General features: G+C 41.7%; 1 protein-coding gene across 2 annotated transcripts; it reads left to right on the forward strand.

Moving 5' to 3' along the window:
* Window positions 1-394: 394 nt before the first annotated feature.
* Window positions 395-6,495, forward strand: LOC147886382 (3-oxoacyl-[acyl-carrier-protein] synthase I, chloroplastic-like). 2 transcript variants are annotated; one of them, XM_087395127.1, is made up of 8 exons: window positions 395-681; window positions 1,394-1,740; window positions 4,124-4,555; window positions 4,976-5,149; window positions 5,263-5,376; window positions 5,495-5,596; window positions 5,818-5,884; window positions 6,021-6,495. In XM_087395127.1, the coding sequence occupies exons 1-8, from the start codon at window positions 507-509 to the stop codon at window positions 6,086-6,088; spliced, it is 1,479 nt and encodes a 492-aa protein (XP_087251253.1). In that variant the 5' UTR covers window positions 395-506; the 3' UTR covers window positions 6,089-6,495. The 2 variants fall into 2 exon arrangements, with proteins under 2 accessions (XP_087251253.1, XP_087251254.1); XM_087395128.1 differs by having other exon boundaries at window positions 400-681; window positions 1,387-1,740.
* Window positions 6,496-26,174: the final 19,679 nt, after the last annotated feature.

A 26,174-nucleotide genomic window follows, 5' to 3' on the forward strand; every position in this document is an offset into this window, starting at 1 on the left:
CATGCAAGCGGATGGACGGACACACAAACATGCAAGCGGACGAACACACACACACACATACACATGTGCGCATGCATGTACACACACACATGCAAGCGGACGGACGGACAAACACACACACACAAGCATGGAAGTGGACGTACACACACGTGCACGCGTACATGCGTGCACATATACACATGCAAGTAGACGGACGGACAAACAGACACACACACACACACAAACACACACACACACAGGTCTCGATTTGGCAAAGATGGAGAAAGTTCAAGTAAGTGTGTGTCAAGAGAGAGACCCAACCTAGACCCGTAGCCAGATCCAGGCCAACAACCTGACCGAGACCCTTAGGCAAAGTCATTCATTGTTGCCTCAATTAGGGGGTAATCTTTGCATGGGACTTTGTTAAGCACAAGCCATTTCTTCCTCTTCATCTTCTTCATTGTTTTTCATCGTCGTCTTCTTCTCCGTCAATAATCTGTGTGCTTTTAGCTCACAGAGCTCTGGCTATGGCGGCCTCCTCCTCCTACAGCCCTTGCTGTGGCTATGGCCGTTGCTTCTCCCCCCTCTCCAGCCCTTCCCTCTCCCCTTCCCGTTCTTTCCTCCCCTTCCATGGCCTCCGCTCCTCCGATCCTTGCCCCTCTCCCGATTTCGGACTCTCCCCTTTCACCCTCCCTCGTCCAGGTACTTTCTTTCCTTCTCCTTCCATTCTTCAGCTGTTCCTGTCATTTCGTCTGTTCCCTTTCTACTTTACGACTTGAAAAAATGCAGCGCTGTTTCTGCCTTTCCCTTGGTCTCTGCGTCCATTTTTGTGCCTCTTCCGTTCGCGTTTTACGCTTGTCCGCTCAAGTCTCAGAATTTTGGCTCTTTGCATGCATGCGTCATCTGCGGAGTGAAAGTAGATCAGATGCTATCGGGCATTCCCCCCGTTTCCGTGATTAGAGCCTGAGAGATTCCGCAATGCAGAGCTGTCGCATTTTATCGTCGAATGTACCCCGAGTTTTACTGGCCAGACATTTCTATCTCTAGTTTGAGAAGTTTAATTTTTGCATGCACTACCGATGTAACCAATTTGACAGTACATTTGTACATCAATGTTGCGAGTCAAAAACGGATAGTTGCGGTTGATCGTGTGTTTTGCATGCCTTCACTATCAAGCGCAAAGCTCCGTATTGCTAAATCTATCCTATTCGCCGAGGATTAGAGAGCTGGAAAGAGGAATGCTCAGTTTGCCGGTTTATCTGCGTCCATTACTTATCAAGTTATTTCTATTTTGTCTCTCACCTGGTGCCGATCTATAATTTGGCTTGCTTTCTAGCTATAAAAGTTTTACGAACACCTGACATAGTGGATGTCCAGCTGACTCTTATCTGCTCTTCCAATCCTGAGGCCTCAGGCGCAAAGCTGATAACGCAAGCTACCCTTGCCAGTGCACCCAAAAGGGAAAAGGATCCCAAAAAAAGAGTTGTGATTACGGGAATGGGACTTGTTTCGGTGTTTGGGAATGATGCGGATGCTTACTATGAAAAGTTATTAGAAGGACAGAGCGGGATTGGACCTATAGACCGATTTGATGCTTCCAAGTTCCCTACAAGATTCGCGGGACAGATCAAGGGTTTCATAGCCGAAGGATACATTGATGGCAAGAATGACCGCAGACTTGACGATTGTCTCCGTTATTGCCTAGTGAGTGGGAAAAAGGCTTTGGAGAACGCAAATCTCGGTCAGGAACATCTTGATAAGGTACCTTCATAGAGGTTCTTTGAGATAATTCAATAATGAACAATGTGTGTTTGCACTGACTTCAAGCTGTACCATCTGATTTAAAGAATAGTTTTAAAAACGGCTTTGTTGTTTATGTTTTCCTCGGGTTCTTTTTGTGGTTAAAATTCTGTCTTTGAATTGTTTGAAATTGCAATTAAATATATCTTCTCTTGTAAACAATATGCTCTAATAATGTCAAGAAAGTCCTCGGGACTACATGGATGGTAAGGATCTCACATACAGTGGAGAATAAGCCGACAAATAATATCACGGAGCTCCACACATACAACACGCCTCAGTTTTGCCCGCTTCCTCCTTGGCAACTGCAGCAAGCTTTCTTCTGACCTTTTCTCTAGCGTTGAAGTAGCTAGCAACGCTGATCCTCTATGGTGATGTGACTGCTGCGCTATTGACCGGCGACAATTCTCACCACTACATCAATGTGACTGCTGCGCTAGTGATCGGCCAGAAGTTCTCACCACTACATCAGACGTGTAGGCAGCTACATTATGCGCGACGAAAGCTACCATTGCCATAAGGCTCACACTTCCGGGCCATCCATCAAACCAGTCTTGCCTAAGGTTTAAACCCCATGAACCTAACCAACCTTGCAACCTAGGTAACCGAACCCTAGTTGGGTTAGGTAGCAAGGTTTTTTTAACTGTCCTGCCTACAATTAGGACCAGTCCTCAATGAGCTCCTCCTGCACCCCCCCAAAAGAAATGATTTTCAAGAGCTCAGATCTGCAGCAGTCATGCCACTTGATTCGATGAGCCTTTGCTTGATAATGAGACACAGGAGGAGGTTGCTCAGTATAAGCAACATGCCACAGTGGAAGCACCTGCTATTGGCACGGGAATGCCTTCTTGTCCCTTAAAACTTGTATCAGGGGAGTCCAGACATTGCATTGTGATGCAAGTGACCCTAGTTGTTCCCACCACGGCCTTTGATTAGAAGGCAGCGAGCTTTGTCCCAGCACGGATCACTCAGACTGTCAGGATGCATTCTCTGCACCACGTGGTAGTTTCATGGTAGATGCCCGACGCTTCTTTGGTTTTCAGCCTTCCATATCATTTTAGATGGATCAGCCAGTACCCTATTTTGGGGGTTATCTTGGCGTTGAGGGCACATCCTCTACATCTCCAGGTGTACTTATTATATGCCAAGCAATGTGCAGCGTTCTATTTTAAAGATATCTGCACCCTTCCAGTTGGAGTCATTTGATTCTTGGACAGCCCTTTGGTGTGCATATTTCGTCAGGCATGCCGATGGGTCTCCCTATCAGCACCACTGGTCTCTACACTCTGCCAATTAGTATGCCTGAAGAGGTGATGGATTTTCATCGTAGTTCACAGCAGCCGGAGAGAGAGATCATCATCCCAGACTTTTGGCTAACAATTTCCGCATCATGATGCATTTGGCAGGGCTCCGCTGAGCCAGGGATTCAAGCCCATATCTGAGTGCTTATAACCAAACGCAGCCAGTGTAACTGACAAGATGTTCCATGTTTCTGTAGGGTATGGTGCTAGTAGCCACTTTGACATTGATGACATGCCATCTGATGCCTTACGGGCATATCGTGCTCTACTAGATGAGGTGATGTGGGAGATGCCTTTCCAACATTATGTTGCCATGAGGGGAGATGAGGTATGAGGGCATGGAAGTGGCCAGGCATGCCATCATTTCCCACATAGACTTGCCATACTCCAGCAGTTTAAGAGTTAACGGTCACCACTTTTGTTTCCCTGCTTATGTTGGAGCAAAATATCTGGCTAATTTTATGTATTGACACAGACTGGCATGGTCCAGGAATATCTGCAGCAGATTTAGAGACTTTCCACAATGGAAGGGGAAAGGTGCTGCTATTTATTCAGGGATTGCTCCTTCCTTGGCATCTGATATGAGGGCTCACAAGACCCAAACTATCAAGCGAGTTGCCAAGCTTGCTGAAGAATTTGAGCCAAAGTATGCTTCTGAATATGAGCAAGGTGGCGACAGCAATTATGGGAATGCATTAGCTGTTGACGAGAAACCCAGAATGTTTGAATGGCATGATAAAAAGGCTGCAGCAGCCCCATTTCCTAGGTATCCAACAGTCTCTGGTAAAAGGATGCCTTATGCAAAGCCATGCAAAAACAAGCAACCACTGTTCTCTGGAACTTTGCTGATGAAGAGAGATTCAACAATGTGAAGGGAGCATATTGGAAATGTCCACAATAATTTGACCACTCGTGATAGCCTTTGTTTTCTAACTGCCCATGAAATGAATCTTAAGGAGTATTAAATGAGATTATAATTCTTTTGGACTGCGCTTTAGATGGTGTCCAATTTTAAAGGTTCTGTTACTTTGTTGGATTTGCAGGTTGACAAGCAAAGGATTGGTGTGCTTGTTGGTTCTGGTATGGGTGGTTTGACTGTGTTTTCAGATGGAGTTCAGGCCCTGATTGAAAAGGGACACAAGAGAATCACACCGTTCTTCATTCCATATGCCATCACGAATATGGGCTCTGCTTTGTTGGCTATAGAATTGGGACTGATGGGCCCCAATTATTCCATCTCGACAGCATGTGCAACATCCAATTATTGCTTTTATGCAGCTGCAAACCACATTCGCAGGGGTGAGGCAGATATAATGGTTGCTGGTGGAACAGAAGCAGCCATCATTCCTGTTGGATTGGGGGGGTTTGTTGCATGCAGGGCTCTTTCACAGAGAAACGATGATCCAACAACTGCATCTCGACCATGGGACAAAGCGCGGGATGGTTTTGTCATGGGTGAAGGCGCAGGTGTTTTGGTAAGTTTTCCAATCTGCATTGACACACGGTATAATTTAGCACATGATAAGCCTTTTTTCAGAGACTTAGACTTGTGTCCGTCTTGTTTTCAAGGATGTGATCTTTTTGTTGCTGCTTATGTAATTGGCAGTCCAATCTAAAATATAGAGTCTCCTTTTTCCTGCTCTTTGGAATCTTGCTTTTGTTAAAATTTGAGCGCACAAATAAACAACAGAGTTGGTTGTTTTTTTCTGCCAAGGCTAAGTTCTATCGCAAGCAGATTCATGAAAGTGAGAATGAAATAGCAATATCCAATAGTGAATAAGAAAGCAGCAGTGAGTTATTCCAGATAAAAGTCATAGCATTTCTGGATGTGCAGTTTACATTGCATTAAGTTAAATTATGAGTGTTGATTACTTCTTTATGCTTGTTACGTAAAGGTGATGGAGAGTTTAGAACATGCCACGAAGCGAGGAGCTCCAATTTTTGCAGAGTATCTAGGTGGAGCTGTGACATGTGATGCATATCACATGACTGACCCAAGAGCTGATGGGTTAGGTGTTTCGACATGTATTGACAGGGCTCTGGAGGATGCCGGAGTTTCAGCCGAAGAGGTAGCCAAAATAAATTTCTATGTTTGATGGCGCAACACTTGTGATGCAATAGCTTCAAATGCCTATATTGATGAGCATTTTTTCAAATTATTGAACGCTCTGCTCTTTTGCAGGTGAATTACATAAATGCTCATGCTACTTCCACACCTGTGGGTGACCTGGCAGAAGTGAATGCTATTAAGAAGGTTTTTAAAAACCCTGCAGAAATTAAGATGAATGCTACAAAGGTAAAGTTAATTCATTTTACGTTTTATCATTCAAATTCATGGTCTCTACCGTTTTGATTATTATTTTCTTCTTGGTGTTTTTTCACAAAATGACGTGGAATCTTGTTCTATGTTGCAGTCGATGATAGGACATTGTTTAGGTGCTGCTGGAGGGCTCGAAGCAATTGCAACTATAAAAGCTATGAACACTGGTTGGATTCATCCAACAATCAACCAGTTTGTAAGTGATGCACGGCAGTTCTAACAATTCAAATTATGAACTCATTTCGTTTTCACCAAGTACTGGTTAGACATGTACCTCAGCGTGGGTCAAGGCTCATTGTATTGATTAATGTAGACATTATGAGTTCATGTGAAATTTTGATATACAGAACCTAGAACCTGCTGTGTCAAGGCTCATTGTATTGCTTAATGTAGACATTATGAAATTTTGATATACAGAACCTAGAACCTGCTGTGGAGTTTGATACTGTAGCCAACACAAAGCAGCAGCATCAGATTCATGTAGGTGCGTAATCCTGACCCTTTGTTGATTGTGGGCCATGTATTCATTGCTAGTGTTTCATTCCTTCTTCTTGTTCTATCCACAGCTCCAGTGGTTTCATGTAAATAATTGATATCCATGCGGTGTTGGACTGTTGCAGCTATTTCCAATTCCTTTGGATTTGGAGGACACAATTCGGTGGTGGTCTTTGCACCTTTCAATGCTTGAGTGCAAAACTGTCAACCTTGTGTCGCTTGTGATAATATCTTCAAATGATTTCTGGACATTTATTCAACTGGGTTGAGGCCCTGTCATTTGATATATTTTTTTGGTTAGAGAAATTAGCTGTCCAGGATTTTGCGAGGCCTTTTAGTTGCTGCAAATTGGTTTGCAGTTTTATGAGCAGCTATCTTGTCGGCATCATTTAGGTAGTAATGAGAATTATAAATTGATCAATGTCATGGATAATTTCAGTGCAAGATTCATTGTATTGCAAATACTGGGCATTCATGAAGAAAATATTATGTACAATCTGTTTCCTTGGTTTGAAGAAGAGATCCAGAATTCCAGCTGATGGGGTAAAGGCGTCAAAAAAGGCACATCCCTTGGAAATCACTCAAGTCATTTTTGCAGAAGCTAGTGTTCTCAACTGTTTAGCTTCTGATTTGCAGTGCAAAAAGAAATGCCTCTTTTGCTTAGGGTAGAGGATTTATGAAGGCCATAATAAACGTTCACAATTTCTAAGAGTGTTTGTCTTATTCAATAGCTCCCGAAGTCTTTGAAGACTTTTGTATGTTTCAGAAAGTAATAATTTTCTTGGTGTGGATCTGCTACAGAACTGTGTTTTTAAGGAAAGCCTTGCAAAGCTAATTTAATTTTGTCATTGATGTCATAGTTCTGTCAAGTCCTAACTCATGCAGTGTGAGGGTTAAGGAAAGCAGCTATGGTGAAATCAAAGCAAGGTCAATTTTCAGGATTCAGAAGTCAGCTGAGATGGATTAACGTTGTGCTTATTCCAAAAGGACTCTGCTTATTGTGATTATTTGCGAGGCTCTAATCGGCGTAAATAAGATGGGAGCCCAAGGAAAGTATCATCTATGGGGATCTGGATAAAACACTTTCTTACTTACTGGAGGCTTAGATCATGTTGTATTATGATCTACAAGTAGTTTTTCCCTTGAAGGTTCCCTTTAAAGTTTATTTCCTACAACGTTAGTTGTGGGTGAAATTTATCCTCTTGATTCTTACCTTTTTACAGCTCACTTGTGGAGCTCGCTCTTTCACAGCTGACATGTGGAGCTCGCTCTTTTCACGAAGATACATATTCTTTATGGCTCGTGGTTGGTCTTGCATTTGTACTCATATGCCAACGGAATGTTATAACATTGTATCTTGTGTTATCCAGTATTTTGGACGAGCAAACGCAATAAACAATGAACTTCGTTACCCATCCATTGTTATTTATTATTTGTGATTGTAAATTTGTGCCAATGGCTGAAAATTGGGGGATAATGTTCTTATACCAATGTGAGAAAGATAGAGAGCAATTTTTAAACAATTGTTTGGTTACAATAGGAAAGGTTTGCCCTTTGACGAAAGAGCAAGCAGTACATTTTTTAAACATGGCAGGCATAGGCAAATAAGGTTTCAGTTGCCTATGATGTATTGACATGCAAACCCTTTATAAGATCTAGCATTGGGTGACTAGAAAGTATCATATTCAGGATTCCTAGCTTTATATCTGCATTGTTTATTTTGTCTCTTATGTTGGAGCAGACCATAGTGCAATATGCTTATGAAGCATTGGCACGTTTTGTTGTGCTTTTGTTCACTTGTATGGTAGTGGGTCACGGATCTTGCTTGTTCGTATAGGGTTGAGGTGTCGCGGGAGATAGACTCCTCACTCTCTCTCTTGCTCAATACTAACTGCAACTGCAAGATGATGCACTCAATACACAAAGTGATGCTGTGGATGTGAGTGAGAGAATTAGAGGGAGAGAATGTAGTGGACCTCGGAAGACGAAATAGATACAATTGAATTATGAATGCCCAAAAGGTTGAATACAACTATATGAAGTGGTTGAACCCTCTCTCCAAAACTGGAAGTTGACTTTCTAGAGGAGGTGAATCCTCACTAGATGCTTGAAGAGGTTGAGGCTACCCTATTGGTTTGTTGCGGGGAGGCTTGGGCTTTGTTGCTCTGAAGGCTTGAAGGCTTGAGGAGTGGATGAGAAATGAAGGCCAAGGGGTTGCCTTTTATAGGCTCCCCTTGGGTCTGAAAATTGGGTCGATCCTTGTTGTTGTCCATTGATTAGGTGACGTGGTTGTTGATGTGGCATCGACTAGTCCACGTGGTAGTCGATTGGCTATTGATGTGGTGTTGAGTTGGCGCTTGTGTCGCGATTGTTCTTGTTGGTTGATTGCGTGGCATGCCTATGACAAGGATAGAGAGAAAGTTGCCTTATATGATGTAAGGAGGTTTGGATAGTTTGTGAAGAAATCTTCCTTCACCCATGATGCGTGGTGGGAGTCCTTGTGCTTGAACTTGGTTGCATACAAACGTTGCCGATTTCTTGTTCCTCTTTTGAACCGATAAAGTAAATTCTGCTTTGGTTCCATGACCTTAGCCTCATCCAACAACTTCAGGTTGCTCCACATTTGGTACTGTGATTAGTGTAGTTAGTGTCGGACCCACATGGTTTAGAGCTAGCACACATGAAATACTGGGTGCATGGCTCATGTCGAAGGCAACTGTAACTTCATGGCCACATTGTTTGCCACCTTGATGATTGGAAAGGGTCCAAAACTTCGATGAGAAGCTTTGGGCACTTCCTTCCAATCTGCTTGAGACGTTTTTTCATGATCCGTAGATAAATCCACTGCCTTTCCTTGTAACTTACGTCATGTCAGTGCTTGTTGGCTTGTGTTCGGTAGGCCCTCTCCCTCCCTAGAATTTGAACGTTTCCTTGCCATTCTCTCCCTTCCCTCTGCTATAATTCAATCTTCTCGCTCCTTTCTCCTCTCTCGGTTTGAATTCAAAATTTTTAGGGTTTCATGCTTTGTATATCGGCATTCCCCTCCCACCGTCTCCCTTCCCTCTCACATTCCTCTTCCCTCTCCCTCCCTTCGCTTTCCCCTTCCTCTCCCCTCTCCCTCTCCCCTCCCATCTCTCTCTCTCTCTCGTCCCCTCCCTCTCCCCTCCCCTCTCGTCCCCTCTTCTCCCTCTCTGCTCTCTTCTTCCTCTTCCCTCTCCCTCTCTCATCTCCCTCTCTTGACTTCTGCTCCTCTCTCCCTCTCTTTTCTCCCTCCTTGCTCCCTCTTCTTCCTCTCCCCTCTCCCTCTCTTCTCTTCCCCTCCCCACTCCCTCTCTGTTTTCCCTCCCCTCTCTCTTCCCTTCACCCCTCCCCCTTCCAATCCAAAACACAAATTAGGCAGCCGCGGCCACCAAGCCCCTTGGCGGCTGTGGACGCAAGAGCATATTTTTGTGGACCCCCTCCCCTCTCCTTCCCTTCCTCCCCCCTCCCCTCCCCTTCCCCTTTCCCTCCTCTCCAATTAGGCGCTCGGCGGCTGCGGCTGCTAGAGCATGCATTAGGGAGGCCCCCTCCCCACTCTTTCCCTTCCTTCCCCCTCCCCTTCCCCTTCTCCCCTCCCCTCCCACTCCCTCTTCTCCCTCACCTCCCCTTCCCCCTTCCGTCCCCTCCCATTCCCCATTCCCGTCCCCTCCCCCCCTCCCCTTCACCTCCCCTCCCCCCTGCCCCCCTTCCCCCCTCCCTTCACCTCACCCTTCCCCTCCCCCCCCCCCTTCCCACTTCCCCCTCCCCTCCCCTTTCCCCTTCCCCCATCCCCCCCCTCCCCCTCCCCTTCCCCCTTACCCTCCCCTTTCCTTCTCACCCCTCTCCCTTTCCCTCCCCCTCCCCCTCCCCCTCCCCCTTCCCTTTTCTTCCTCACCCCTCTCCCTTTCCCTCCCCTCCCCATCCCCATTCCCCTCCCCTTAATCCCTTCCCCTCCTCTCCCCTTCCCCCTTCCTCTACCCCCCCCACCCCCCCTCTCTCTCTCCCTCCTCTTCCCTTCCCTTTCTCCTTTCCTTCCCTTCCCTTCCCCTCTCCTTCCCTTTCCCCTTCCCTTTCCTCTCTTTCTTACCTCCCTCCCTTTCTCTCTTTCACCCTCCCTCGCCTCCATCAATAGTCGTCGTGCAGCATGAATCTCACACCGATACGGATCAACTAAAAGCCCTACGGGCATGCCCATGCCACATGGACAACTGCAGTGCACTAGTCCCACCATATGTATCAATGGCCTTCCATTGATGAACCAAGGACATGTACATTCTATGCGTGCATGTGTAGTGTTGTGTGACTCCATATCTACCAGATTTTAGAGTTTTTAAACTCTCAAAAGGTGTTTGTCAATACCGTTATGATATCTTGAAGATGTTAGAGGACTCTGTGGTAAATTAATGTCATGCATGGGCCATACATACATACATACATGCATGCATATATAATGCATGCATACATACATACATGCATGCATGCATATATAATGCATGCATACATACATGCATATATATATAATTTTCATACATTTAAATAACTCTTATTAATTTAAATGTAATTAAAGTATTATTTTTTATTAAATTATTAATTTAAATTGTCAGTTTGTGCAACATTATAGAGAGATATTCTAAATTTATTATGTGGAAATGATAGTGCCAAAAAGTTTACACTTTTAATTCTTGAACAACATTTTCATAAAGTAAACTTTCCATTTGGGAAGGAGTTTTAGGATTAGTCTAAATATAGACATATGAGTCCAAAATTTATGAAATAAGTGTTTTTATCTCAATGATTTTGTAGCCACCTCCGCAATCCATTTAGCTTCTCTATTAGGACATCATAACTAATCTCACCATATCCTTGTTTTTCAAACTTTCCAAAGCTTACTGCCATCATTCACACTTTGCTTTATGAGAAGGTTATGATATTTCAACGCAATGGAACAACGTTGCTTACAAAATGGCATTGTGTAAGTACAACACTATAAAACAATTCAACAAGAGACAATAACACCATCTTCATATTGATTTAGTAGAAGAATGAATGTCTCTACCAAAAGGATTGTACGTTAGTGCCGTGCAAAGAGAGAACATGAGGAGAGAAGGATTATAGCATATGGACTTATGGTGTGATGGAAGCATGTATCCATCTCCTCAGAAACTCTACTCCTCAAATTTCAAATCTGACAACATTGCTCAAGTTTGTGGGTGATGGAAATAAAGGAATGCATTGATATATCATAGCTTAATCTAAAGTTACACACATATATAAGTGTTTATATGAGCAAGAGGCACACACAAAAATGCAATCGATAGTTGAAAGCTCCAGATTGAAAGAGCAACTACAAAACAAAATTGAAGAACATACAAAGACAAAGGAGAAGTTGCGGACAATAAGAACAAAAGCAACACCATTAGGGGATAGGATTATAAAAAGAAAACTTTGCAACCTTGCAAAATTGAAAGCGGGAAGTGGAGGGTGCAAGCGATAGGTTTAAGAAACATGGTAAGTCTTTTTTGACGCTTTTGATATTTGAAATTTAGTTATGTTAGTATTGTTATGTTTGTGGAATGGAGAAAAACTCTTATGTATGCATGATTTTTATAGAAAAATTCCAGAGCCTCAAAAGTAGAATGTTGATCCTTCCAGTAAAACAAATGCAAGGTCTATTTTCAACTATTATAGCAAAAGGTATGATTGAGGAAAATAAATTTAAAACCATCAAGCATGACATTGTGCAAAACTTCATAGAAAGCAACAAAGTTGATGTAAACTTTATCCAAGAGGCTCTTGATGAGAGTGGAGTCAATAGGAAAGGTTACTCTTATGTTTTCAAAGCAATATCATCAACTTTAAAAGATTAGAGGATCAACTGTGTGCTTCTACCAAATCCTACAAGAGTATGGAAGTTAAGAGGTTTAGTTAACTAATAAGTAGATGATTCAATTGGGCACTAGTTGCATATTGAGGGGGTATATGAAGGTAGCAAGGGTAGCACTATGTAGATCCTTACATAAACACCCTAAAAATGTTGAGGTGGAAATATGACAAGCTTGTTCAAGCTACATAATGGTCTAGTATAAAGATGAGGGATATCTTGATTGTACCACCTGCAAGAACGCCAAGGGTTGTTGGATGAGGTGAAGTTACAAGAAGTGACACAAGGCATAGGAACTAGAGCAAACATGGTCTTTGGGAATCAAGAAGCGAGAAAATGAAGGAGCACATGCCTCCATCCACATCTAACCTCATTGCAAAAATAGAAATGTAGGTTTAATAGAGGCTAGACAATCTTAATTAGGATTGAGGGTGCAGATTCAGTTAGTGAGTATAACTTTTCAAAGGATTGTATAAAAGCACTAAGGAATAGGGAAGAAGAAGTGACAGAAACGATCATCCTTGCAAGACTTTGGTAAGTTTTAGTTTTATATTTGTCTTAAGATTTTATATCATTCTAGACAGGTTCATTCTCAACCATTAAATTTATATCATTCTAAACAAGATCATTGATTTGCAGTATACTCAAGGAAAACTTGGATGAATCTACTAAATGACTTGTACATATTGTAGACCTAACAATCTCCTTCAAATTAAGGGAGCCCAAAGAAACCAGACTACCAAATGGTTTATGTTTTGCAATTTCCAAATAGTTTCCCTTGTGATCAACCCCTACAAATCAAAGTAAGTGATTATTAAGTTATGCTACATAGAAGGCCTATTATTATTTCTTAGGTAGAAAGCTACAAATAAGATTTATGAAATTTGTAGTGCTTTAGAGAGACTATTTAGTACATTGGATCATTGCTCACAAAATATCAATAACTTGGGTGTAGTTGATCCATTGCACATGAAGGTAAGACTGGAAATCCTTTGTCCTGTGAAAATTCATTTTAAACTTTATCCATAGAGATTTAAGCTAAAGGTCTTCAGCATGTTTTATAGACACCACAACAAGCAGATGCACATTCTTATGATTGGAGGGTTCTCATCAATACCAAGTATATTATTTCAAAAAAGTGCACCATCAACTACTGCTATTATAAGTACCATTAGCTTTCCATTCATGTATTTAAAATTATTATATAACATTAGGAAATTGAAATTTTGTTGCTATTTGTGCAGATGACCGAGGATAGTTATGGTGCACAATATGTATTTAACTTTAGGGCAAGGATGATCATGGGGCTTCTTCAATATACTTCCTCTGCACCAAAAGTGAAAAGTACGGAGGTAGAAACCTCAAAGGTAGTAGAAGAGCCCGAATAGGTTGAGGAGCCTCATGTACAAGTGCTAACCCTTCACTAGATCCTCCACTTCAGGGTACTTAGCTTTTGGATACCTCAAGATACTAGCTTGGACCGAAGGACCCTACATAAGATCATCAATTTCCTTAGGATGTGTGACAGGGACATCCATTGTCTCCACAACACATTGCATCTCAAGACTCTCTTCAAGATGTTCCTATGAATGAGGGCTAGCCTCAAATATGAGTTCACCAATTAGACTAGATGGCAAATTGTACTCCCCTTGAGGGATGATTTCTTATTGTAAAAAATGTTAACCTCCTTTGAGAGTCATGCATGTATCATAAAGGAAAAGGATTAGAAATGGCCCTTCTTGAGAGAGAGAGAGAGAGAGAGAAAGAGAGAGAGAGAGAGAGAGAGAGAGAGAGAGAGAGAGAGAGAGAGAGAGAGAGAGAGAGAGAGAGAGAGAGAGAGAGAGAGAGAGAGAGAGAATTGACTCATGAATATGGAAATTTATTTAAGAAGCATGTGTAATGCTGAGATTACAATCATTGTAAAATTGATGCATATCTTGACAAAGTCATTGTATAGGTGCCAGTGGGATCTTTACTATTCTTGCTCTTCATCAGAGTTTACAAAGAATGAGCAGTCCATTTTGTCTGGATATCACCTTGCAACCAAGTAGTAATAGTGTCTATATAGTAGATTCCCCCAACTTAGCTTCTATCTCGGGACACCCATAGCATCAATTGTTGCCTCAAAAGCTACTTGAAAAGAAGTAGCCAATTAGCATAGAGAATTAACATTCTATTTGGCTTTCATAATATACCTATTGTACCTCCCAGTACTCGAGGGAAAAATTGCTCAACTATCAATTTTACATCTGACCTTAACAATTGGCTCCGTCCTTTCCAGTTCATGTAGAGATGGTCAAATACTCAGATTTGCATTTGATCTCGTAAATATTTTGACATCACAATGGATGAAAAAACTATATTAGAGAATTTGGGAATTTCCCAAGTCCCACTTTTCAATAAGGGGTTAGATTTGACCATGTATCTAAGTCTTAGTGATTTTTTTGAAAGTGGGACATGGGAGGATTCCTTAATATAGTGCTTAGTGAAGATTCACTTTCAAAGTAAGGGGTTAAGTTTTGACCATGTGGCCAAATCCTAACATTTTGGCAATTCCCAAACTATTTGAAATTTTTCAAATTCCCTAATACAGTATTTGAATATCTTCATCGCTCAATCCTACCAGGTGTTTAATTGTAAACTAACTTACAAGCATGTGCACCTCAGCCTTCAACTGGGCTATCTCGTTCTCTTGTATTGCTATATGAAGGATGGGTATGTAGTGATCTAATGCATCCAAAAGTCATTTTATAAGTGCTAAAACTACTTTAAAATAAAGAAACACAAGAATTACACATGCAATGCTAATGTCACTTAAGCCACTCACACATGATACTCAATAAAAACAAAGAAGGACAAGAAAAAAGGATAAACAAAGCGTCCAAACAAATTTGTAAGGTTTTTAGTCCTTTTAAAAAGTGTCCAATGTTGATGGTGGGCTCGCTTAGGCTACCTGATATCTACCCACACTAGGATGCAAAATGCATATTTTTTGTAAGAAATTTGAAATTACTTTCATGAAAATATGAAAAAGAAGGATGTTTTTAGTGGGCATAAACTAAATAGTTTTCAAAAATTAGTGAAAAAAGAATCTATTTTTAGTAGCCACAAGCTATGTAGTTTTTAGTATCCATAAACTTGTAAAAAAATCATATATTTAGTAGTCATAAGCTATATAGTTTTTAAAAGTAGTAAAAAAGTTAGATGTTTTTGAAAGAAAGTATCTATGTGCCACAGGGGAGTCCATGTATGCCGACTCGTTAACTACGTACGTATGGATACAAAATATCTATGTGACATGTGATAGTAGGGGGTTCACATGTACCAACCCGTAACTACTCGCACATGGATGTAAAATATTCGATAATATATTATAGTTTATAGTTATTTACTAGGAACAGAGAAATACTTGACTTTGGTTGCTTGTGGCTTGCCTTTGGGTCAACTTTTACTGGGGTGTAGCCAATCACGGTACTATTTTCGAGGCCATTTTAGGGCAGTGATGCGATGTGATCTGGGTGAGATTTTGAATTTTGCGTGGACTGCGCTTTCGTCGAAAATTTTCCCAATGTCATGATGCCACACTGGCATAATATAATGAGATGCAATCTATTTATTCTGAACACCCGAGAGCTCAACACATGGTAGCTCTACATTACTTTATGTAGTGTAGTCTCTCGCATGACCACTTGTCATCACGTAGCCTTGCCACTTGTCAATGGGCAGCGTGCCCATGCAGATCATAAAAATTCAAGGTTGTCATGGAGAGACCACCATGCTGGTTCTTGGTGTAATAATGAGACATTATCTATAATTCTGAACACCATCGCAAGACAGTCTCTATCCTGACCACCTATCATCGTCAAGCCTTTTAAATCAACTTTACCACCTGTCATTAGGTAGTGTGCCCAAACGGATCAAAAAAATTCAAGGTTGGCTTGGAGCAACCACCGCGTTGGTTCTTGGAGTTATGGCTCCATTACCTATATTTTAGTTATTATAAAAGGAGATCTACAATGACCCCTTGCATTGGCAAACAGAAGGAGATCTATGACAACCATCACGTTGGTTCTTGGACAAAAGAGATTACATTTGTAAAAACTCACCAATTGCTGAGAGCCTTAGAAACCAAAAGATTACAGCTAGCGAGCCAAAAGATTGCTGAGAGCCTTAGAGGCCAAAAGATTACATCTTGCCATTGCTGAGTGGTTATGAGCCTCGTTGAGCAAGAGGATATTTCCACAATTCAGTAATGCCACCAACCCAGCTTGCTACATTCAAATTTTTTGGGGAGATAATGGAGGAGACGATGGAGATGCCAAAGACCATGCACGTTGCCAGGACTCAGATTATGGACCCCCCAACAAGATGAGAGTACTCTACTATGAAAATCCTAAGTGCTTCATCAATATCTAGGGGGAGTTCTAATCACTCATTACCATGCACTCTACTGGGCCTGCAAGCTCTCGATGACTGGTACCTAACTGCAATCTACTAATCAAGCATGCAAGCCCGGTGGTGGTAACTGGTAGGTGGGTAATTGTGAGCCACTGGAGTGGCTGGTAATTAACAGCTAGCCCAATGGAATCTTAGCCACCACCATAGAGGTGGGTAATCTTAAATGCCACCATCAGTGGAAGATGGTTATAATTACCACAGATGTAAATCATGAAGCCTAATTACCTCTAATCACTCATTACCATGCAAGTTAGTACTGCCACCTTGAATTAATCAAAATTCGGTCCACCCACTATGGTGGATCATTGTGACAGTTCCTTGTAGTCGGGCTACACAATTAAGCCTCTACTATTCCATTCCCTTCACTATTTTTTCTTCTATCCCTCTCAATTGTTTCTTTCTCCCTTACACTTGGACTACAAACTTAAGCCTCCACTATTCCATTTCCTTCACTATTTCGTCTTCTGTCCCTATCGACCATTTCTTTCTCCCTTGCACTCTTCTTGCAACTTCTATCCCCTCTCATAATGGATCCCCCTAGACACACTGATCTCCAAAACATGTCTGCATAGCTTGAAAGCTCCTCACATGATCTTTTCTCCCCCTCTATAGCATAGTGTGAGAGCCTCTCTTCTCCTAATCTTGAGATTGTGACATCTGGGAGCTCCTCACTCGCTCTTCAAAAGCCCAATTTGGATGCTTTTAGCAACTTCACCAGGTTGGTATAGGAGGTGAACATGAAGGAGGGACAAATAGTCTATCAAGGTCAAAAGATTACCATCACTGAAAGCATGATTGAAAATGTGCTAGGCATTCTTGGAGGCATTGGCAAGAACAATTTTTTGAGAAGAAATGTAAAAGACATGATATTTTAGATGAATACCCCAACACTCTTATTAGAATGCATTGAACATTGAAAAAGGCTAGATGATGGATGAACTGAAAAGCAAGAATGTAGAAACTAGAGCAGTGATGTAGGAGCTGCAAGGGAGCTTCAAGGCTAGGAAGGATGGAGCAAAGAGTAGCCAGGGTGGAGAAGACAGGAAGCTCTCCAAGCTGGGAAGGATTCAAAGAGAGCCATGGTGGAGCAAGTTGCAGTAGCCATAGTGGGGGTTGTAATCTAGAACCACTTTTGCAAGCTCAAAGATTAAGCTACAAGACCCTACAATAAGATTACGATAGGTTTGTGTTTGGTATGTAGAGTATGTCATTTTCCATTGCCCAGGTCATGTGTAGATCAAATGTGCCTGCCTGCTACACCTATCTGCAACAAGAAAGTAGATGCTGCAGCTCAATTTGCCATTTGGGCAAAAATTATGAAAGACAAGGAGCTTGAATTGAAGAAGGCCAAGCTTGAGCCTGTGTGCAAAGAAAAGGAGCCTGAAGGGAGGAACCAACCCCCTTTAGGTAAGGAGTAAGAAGGGACAAACCAAGGAGCTCAAAGCAAGGAAAGAGGAAGGGACATGAAGAGAGGGGCCGGCCTTCTAAAGGGAGGAACCAACCCCCTTTAGGAAAGGAGCAAGGAGAGCCGAGCCTGCAATCAGGGACCTCAAAAAGGCAACCTGCTCAAAGTAATGTGGAACCAACCCCCTGAAGGGAAGGAGTCTTTGATATGTAATCTATTGAATTATTAATGTTCTCCAAAGTTTACTTGGGCAGTGTAATTATTTTAGGATGACACTTTGCAACATGGGATTTCATATTTCTCAATGTAAGTGCAGTTGTTAAGATATATATATAAATCTCCAATTCAGTTTCATTGAAAATTTTCATCTCACATTATGGTCCTTCGCTTGTCAAAGGGCACTATCTAGTCACATAGTTGAGAAAGCATCACTTCAATCACTTTGGAAATATTTTAATATTACATATATATACATATACATCTATTAGATGTTGCTGTGATGATGGTAGCACTTATTATGCATCAGAACGCTTTGAGTTTGGAAAGTGTCGAGATAGGCCAAGGACCATAATGTCAGACCGAATATCTACATATGTGTGGGGGTTAAAGGTCATTGTGCCTTTACCCCGGTTATGTACAATACTCAAACACATATATAAATGAATGAAAAAGAAGATTAGGGTGGTTCTGCACCCACCAAAACTTGAGTGGCTCTCTGTTTCTCTCTTTCCCTCTTCCATTCTTACTTTCGTTGAGAGCACTCTCAACTGGTATCAGAGCGTGATCTAGCTGAGCGTGCGTGAATGCTTAGAAGCTCAGCAGCTTTGTGGGAGGAAGGAGAAGCTCTGTGGGAAGCTCTGTGGTGACTTTATTTGCATCTGAGTGTGTAGAGACCTTGGAGGAACCTTTGGAAAAGTCACTTTGGTTTTGCAACGTGGTTTTGAGAGCCTATCAAGTGTTTTCAAAGAAAAAGTCGTTTTTTGAGCTTTTCCCTGTTCCATTCGATGATAGAGACTCCATATTGACTTGTAGAGGAAACTATTGCTTGCTTTTGGTGTCCACTTCACTTCAAGAGCTTGGAAACACCTTCATTCTTGAATTTGGGATCATTTCATTGGATTTCTGACTCACTGTGTCAGTTTCTGCGTTTTTCTGCCTGAGTGTTGGAACTCAAGTTTGCAGCAACCATTTGCAGATCTGTCAGTTCCGATGGACTCAGGAGGTCCTAAAACTTCTATCTTGCTCATCATTCGCACTCTGGTGGAGTTTACAAATAGCTCTGTTTCCAAAAACGTTTTTCAGTCCGTGTGTTGGACCCAGTGATTGACAACACGGTTTTCAAAACCATCTATCCCATTGCGTTTGGGATGCCCAAAAACCCTTACCTGTCAGTTCTTACGCGATTCAGTGGAGGATTTTCAGAGTTATAGTTCTTTGTGTATTTGATTTCGTCTCTCTGTTATGCATTTTTCATTCTAAGGTTGTTAAACCTTAGATTTATGCCACATGGCAGTGGACAAGTGTTGACTCCCATTTCTCACTCATCGGTTGGGATTTTGGAGTTCCAGCAGAGAGAGATATTTGCAGATTTTCTTGCTGAGTCCGATTATGCAATGGCACCCATGTTTTGAGGCATCTCAGGTTCTATTTTCAGTAGCGGTCATTATCGTGGGACTAAGTGCATTGGGTTGCAGTGGATGATTTATAGGCCATTTGGATGCATTGCGGTCCTTATTGGATGCGCTGATAGGCCCAAATTGCCTTGTGGGATGCTATTTTTATGGATGCTTTGCACATGGACGTTATTTTATGCTGAGGGACATCTTTGACACATTGCAGGTGATGCACTAATAGTGCTATGCTCTCTTGGATGAGATATTATTGATGCATATGCCAGTGGATGGTGTTTATGCTTGAGTCATTTGGCACTTATTGGCATTTTGGATTGCCATTGCATTTGGCATTTTCTTTTGGGCCAGATTTGCTCATATGGATGCATAGTATATGCACATGAGTCAGATGCTTTGAGTTTTGAGTTTTGGTGATATTTCACTCTACTGTGGCATACACATTTGGGTGCACCTGGTATTTGGTGTGATTCTCTCTTGTAGGCACTAGCATTTGGGATTTTGCTTTATTCGCATCATGGCATCCTCTTCCATGTCTGAAAAGGAGTTTTTCAGCATTAAAAAGTTTGATGGGACAAACTTTTCTTTGTGGAAAGAACAAATAAGGGATGTGCTTATTCAAAAGAAGCAGATTAAACCCTTGGCAGGTATTGAAGCTAAGCCTGCGAATATGTCTGAGGATGATTGGAATGAGTTGGATGCATTAGCAAAGTGTACTATTAGACTTCATCTTGCAGAGTCAGTTTATTTCACAGTAGTAAATGAGCAGACTACGGAAGATTTGTGGAAGAAACTGTGTGCCACTTATGAGAAGGAAACTGCCTCTAATAAAGTTTACCTCATGAAGAGGTTGTTTGAGCTGCAGATAAAGTAAGGGGTCTCCATTGCTTCTCACTTGAATGAATTCAATATTATTTTCAGCCAGCTTCAGGCTCAAAAGATGAATTTTGATGTGGAGACTAAGGCAATATTTCTCTTATGTTCATTGCCATCCTCATGGGATACCTTCCGTACAACTGTCAGTAACTCTACACCTGGTGGAGTACTGAAATTTGATGATTGTGGGTAGCTTGTTGGCCGAGGACATTAGACGCAAGTCTATGGATGGCAACAAGCAAGATGCAGCCTTAAATGTGCAAAGGGTTAGATCACAGTTCAGGGGGAAGTCCCAAGAAAGAGGGAAGTCTCGTAGCAAATCCAGGGTAGAGAACATTGAGTGTTACCACTGTGGCAAGAAGGGCCATATGAAAAAGTATTGCTACAAACTGAAAAGAGAGCAAAAGGATAAGAAAAAGAATGCAAATTGGGGTGCAAATCAAAAGGAAGAGAGTCCAAGGGAGGACAAAGGAAAAGTGAAGATCGAGGAGATCAATGCAGTCACACATGATAGTGACAATGAAGTTCTCTTCATGTCTAGTTTATCTGCAGAGTTGCTTACCACTTCACATGATGCATATTCCCAGGATTGGATTTTGGATTCTGGTGCTGCATTCCATGTTACTCCCCATAGGAAATGGTTCTCCACTTATGACAATGGAAAGACAAGTTGTGTGCATCTTGGAAATGACTATGCATGTGACATAGTGGGAGTAGGTGACATAAATTTTTCTTTTGCAAATGGGCCTGCATTTGATTTGAAACATGTGAGACATGTGCCTAAGTTAACCAAGAGTCTTATTTCAGTGGGTCAGCTAGATGATGCTGGTTTTCACACCACTTTTGACTTTCAGAGTTGGAAAATTCAAAAGGGCTCTACGCTGTTGGCCAGGGGTGCCAAGTATGGGACTTTGTATCCCTTACATGTATTAGGGCTATTTGATCATGTTGTATAACTGAGCAGCCAAGCACTTCTTTGTGGCATTGTAGGTTGGGGCACATGAGCCAGAATGGAATGAAACTCTTATGCCATTTGGGTTATGTACCGCATTTGAGTTTCTTTGATTTTGAATTTTGTGAGCACTGTCTCTATGGGAAGCAGACTCAATCAGCCCATAAAAGAAGGGGAAAGAAATAGTTTGAAAAGCTTGATTTGGTGCATTCAGATGTATGTGGTCCCATGCCTACACGGTCATTAGGCGGGGTTGAATACTATGTGACATTCATTGATGATGCAACTAGGAAAGTGTGGGCTTATGCTATAGCTCGAAAGAGTGATGTGTTCCAGGTATTTTAGAAATGGCTGGCCTTGGTTGAGAATCAGTTAGGTAGAACGCTTAAATGCCTACGGACTAAAAATGGTGGAGAGTATCTCTCTCATGACTTTCAGCATTTCTGTGATACATGTGGGATTAAGAGGGAGCTCACATCCCCTTGTACTCCAGAGCAAAATCCAGTTGTAGAAAAGATGAACCGTACCATTCAAGAAAGGTTGCAATGCATGCTTTCCAATGCAAGTCTTTCTGGTGGTTTTTGGGCTAAGGCAATGAAGACTGCAATGCATGTGATCAATAGATCACCTAGTAAGAGTTTGGATGGTGGTATTCTTGAAGAGGCATGGAGTGGCAAGAAGCCCTCTTACTCTCATTTTTGTATATTTGGGTGTGAGGCATATGCACATGTGCCAAAGAGCTTCGAAAGAAGCTAGATCCTAAGTCTAGGAAATGCATCTTTCTGGGTTATGGTGAAAGTGGAGAGATGGGCTATCGCCTCTAGGATCCAAAAGCAAAGAAGATCATACATAGCCATGATGTAGTCTTCAATGAGAAGAAGATGCATAAGGCACCCATGAGGGATGTGGAAATGAGGAGAATCACTTTCTAGGATGTGAATCCACCTGCATATGTTGATAGACAACAAGCTGTCCATGCACCAAATGTGCAAGAAATGGTACCACCAAGTACTCCCACAGGTTTACAATCAAGGGTAGATGATGGATCATCTATTGGTGGAAATGATGAGCCAAATGTGGCTGATATGCAAGTGGGACAGGAAGCTGAAATGCCCTTGAGAAGATCATCTAGAGTGTCTAGATCACCTGATAGGTTTGTTCTAAGAGTAGACTATGTGATGCTTATTGATTGCGGGGAGCCTTCTTGCTACAAAGAGGCTATGATGCACGAGGATCAATGCAAGTGGGAGTATGCTATGCAATCAGAGATGAGTTCACTTATGAAGAATAAGACTTGGGACTTGGTTTCTTTGCCACATGGAAAGAAAGCATTGCCATGTAAATGGGTCTACAAAATGAAGGTCACAGGTGATGATGTGCCTAGGTACAAGGCCCCTTTGGTCGCTAAAGGGTTCAAGCAAGAGAAGGGTGTGGACTTTGATGAGATATTCTCTCCGATTGTGAAGAGGACCATACTTAGATGCATGCTTGGACTAGTGGCATCAGAGGATATGGAGCTTATGCAGATGGATGTCAAGACAGCTTTCTTGCATGGGGATTTGCATGAGGAAATTTACATGGTGCAACCGAAAGGCTTTGAAGAAAAGGGCACAGAGCATTTAGTTTGCAAGCTGAAGAAGAGTCTCTATGGTCTTAAGCAAGCACCTAGAGAATGGTATTAGAAGTTTGATGCTTTCATTCGGTCCCAGGGTTTTAGAAGGAGTGAAATTGATCACTGCCTCTACACTAAAAGGGCTAAGGATAATAGCCTGATAATCTTGGCACTATATGTGGATGATATGCTATTGGCTAGTAAGAATACTTATGAGCTAGATGCATTAAAGGACAAGTTGCATGAGGCCTTTGATATGAAGGATTTGGGACTTGCAGGTCATATTCTTTGTATGCACATCACGCGTGATCGGAGTAGGAAACTCCTTTGGCTTTCACAAAAAGAGTATGTTACAAAAGTATTGCAGCATTTCAATATGGAGGGGGGGAAGGCAGTGAGTACTCCATTGCCTCCATATGTGAAACTGAGTCATACAGATAGTCCCAAATCAGATGAGGAAAGGGCCATGATGGCCAAGGTTTCTTATGCATCAGCAGTTGGGAGTCTTATGTATGCTATGATAGCTATTAGACCAGACATTGCATTTGCAGTGGGAGTTGTTAGCCGGTATATGGCTAATCCATGAAAGAGGCATTGGGAGGCAGTTAAGTGCATCATGAGGTACATGAAGGGTACCAAGGAGATGTGCATCTGCTTTGGTAGAGGAGACATGTGTATACTTGGGTACATAGATTCAGACTATGCAGGGCATGTGGATAGTAAGAGATCCACTTCTGGTTATGTGTTCACCTTTGCAGGTGGTGCAGTGTCGTGGATGTCTCGCGCACAGAAGTGCATTGCTTTGTCTACCACAGAGGCTGAGTATGTTGCAGCCACAGAGGGTTGAAAGGAGGCTATATGGCTTGATCGGCTAGTGGGAGATTTGGGGATTTATACAGGTGTACCGAAATTGCATAGTGATTCCATGAGTGCTATTTAGCTAGCACGGAATCCGGTCTTTCATGCAAAGACCAAACACATTGAGGTCAGGTACCATCTCATCAGGGAGGTACTTGAGGACAAGCGCATAGAGCTTGTCAAGGTTCATACAGATGATAACCCTGCAGATATGTTGACGAAGAGTCTACCTAGTCAGCGGTTTGAGTATTGTCATGTATTGATGGGCATTGGATAGTATGCTCACTGGTTGTTCTCCCTTAAAGGCACATTGTCCTTTAAGTGGGAGGTTGTGGGGGTTAAAGGTCACTGCGCCTTTACCCCGGTTATGTACAATACTCAAACACATATATAAATGAACGAAAAAGAAGATTAGGGTGGTTCTGCACCCACCAAAACTTGTGTGGCTCTCTGTTTCTCTCTCTCCCTCTTCCGTTCTTACTTTCGTTGAGAGCACTCTCAATATGTCTATATGTTTGTATATATCCAATATTATAGATGAAGTGATCGAAGTGATGTTGTACAAAGCTCCAAAGTGATTGAAGTGATCCTTTGATAGGACAAGCACCACAATGTCACACAAAAGATTTTGATTATCTATATATATTTATATGTCTATATACATCCAATATTATAAATATGTCCAAAGTGATCGATGCGATGTAGAAAGGTCATTGAAATTTGCATGCTCTTCAATACAAACCAGTGAAGGAACAACTAAGGAAAATAGATGGAAAGCCATGGTAGCAACAACATTTCTTCAGCCTATTGTCTTGCGAAAGATGAAGCTATTTTGCAATGGGTCCCTCACTAACCCAAGATTGTCGTACAAGATATTGATTGATTGGAGGAGCTACTTAGTGTTCCATAAAATCGACTTGAGATTGTCATTCGAAAGATGGATCAATTGTAGGAGGAGCTATGGGAAGGTCTTCAATATTATAAGGATCCACAGTTTGCAAAGTACATTGCTTAAGGCTCCCAATCTACTCTATGTCATGCCACTATCCTGCAAGCCTTGTGTGAATATAAGTTCTTCAGAGATGGCACACTTGATCTCTTGGAGCTTCGGCTACTCTGTTCTTTTGTTTTGGCCCATCTTTTTTTGGTTTTGATTTCAACCTCAGAACCACTTTTTCATTCTTAGTGAAACCAATTGAAAATATATAAGAGTAAATCTTGGATATATATTACTTGAGTCTTTTTTAGGGGCTGATCATCCCTCTAAATATAGGACAAGTGGTCACCATGATGGTGGTTGGTGCACACTAGGATATTAATTGCCACTAGCATGGTGGTTTGCTTCTATTAGTACAATATGAATGTGAATGGCATACAATTCATTTGTTAGGATTTAGTATTATTTATAATTCATTTGTTTAGGAGTTCACATAGATTCTTATGACATCACCCCATGTATTTGTGATTATTTATGTAACTTCCATGTATGGAAGTCATTGCTTGCACATTGTCTTTCCATCTCTTTGCTAGACTTCCAACACGCTGATAGAGAAGACTATCCACCTCAGCCAAATGATGAGAGGTGGACATGTTAGGTCTTATGAAAGAAGAATGAGAAGGCTAGGCTCAATGAACTCTCTCTCTATTTAAGTGCCGAATGATGAGAGGTGGTCATGTTAGGTCGCATAAAAGAAGAATGAGAAGGCTGGGCTCAATAAACTCTCCTGCACACTAGGATATTAACTGCCATTAGCGTGGTGGTTTGCTTCTATAATTACAATATGAATATGGATGTCAGACAACTCATTTGTTTAGGATTTAGGATTAGTATAATACAATTCATTCATCTAGGAGTTCACATAGATTCTTTTGACACCGTCTTAGTAAATAACTTATAATCAACTTTGGTAATTACCTACACTTCTACTAAGCATGCAAGCCCGATGACTGGTAATTAGCTGCACTCTATTTAGCATGCAAGCCCCATGACTGGTAATTAACTGTACTCTACTGATCATGCAAGCTCGACAATGGTAATTGGAAAGTGCAGTGCAGACACAACTAAGAGCCCATTCTCTAATCTAGCCCCAAAACTCTGTACACCGATCCACCTACTGCAAATCTATGGCATACCCAAAAGAGTTTGGAATTCTCATGTTCTATCTAAGAACACTATCGGATGACATCCACATGGAACCAAACCCGGAGAAGAGGGAGGATAATAGCTACAAGGAGGACATGCTTCACAATTGGCTATATGACTTGGAGTTGGCGAAGACGGTGAATATCAATTTCCCTTGCTATCATTTTTCCTACTTCTTTAAGGTACTTGTCAAGCTCATGATGTAGGTTTCTTTTGGTAGGACATGATAGTGGCGTGAACTTGTATAGAGAACCAAGACCAAGATGAAGAGGACCTTGAGCGAAAGAAGGAGTTACTATGGGCATACAAGTCAGCAGAGGCAAGCAAGTAGTTGGTGGTTCGAGTGTGTAAGGAGGTCTATGATAGGGCATTAAACTCACCTAAAGATTTGCTAGATGCTTGTTACATAGAGCTTGATAAGATAGTCAGGAGTTTGGAATTTTCCCTA

The sequence above is a fragment of the Dipteris shenzhenensis genome, chromosome 24 (assembly GCF_047967505.1).
Source record: "Dipteris shenzhenensis isolate YYH24624 ecotype China chromosome 24, Dip_SZ_1.0, whole genome shotgun sequence".
NCBI lineage: Eukaryota > Viridiplantae > Streptophyta > Polypodiopsida > Gleicheniales > Dipteridaceae > Dipteris > Dipteris shenzhenensis.

Bases quoted from the DNA above. Each gene is read 5' to 3' on its own strand.
- LOC147886382 (XM_087395127.1), top strand. From the start codon at position 507: ATGGCGGCCTCCTCCTCCTACAGCCCTTGCTGTGGCTATGGCCGTTGC. The intron at 4,556-4,975 runs GTAAGTTTTCCA...TGTTACGTAAAG, and splicing joins GTGAAGGCGCAGGTGTTTTG to GTGATGGAGAGTTTAGAACA. The intron at 5,597-5,817 runs GTAAGTGATGCA...TTTGATATACAG, and splicing joins ATCCAACAATCAACCAGTTT to AACCTAGAACCTGCTGTGGA.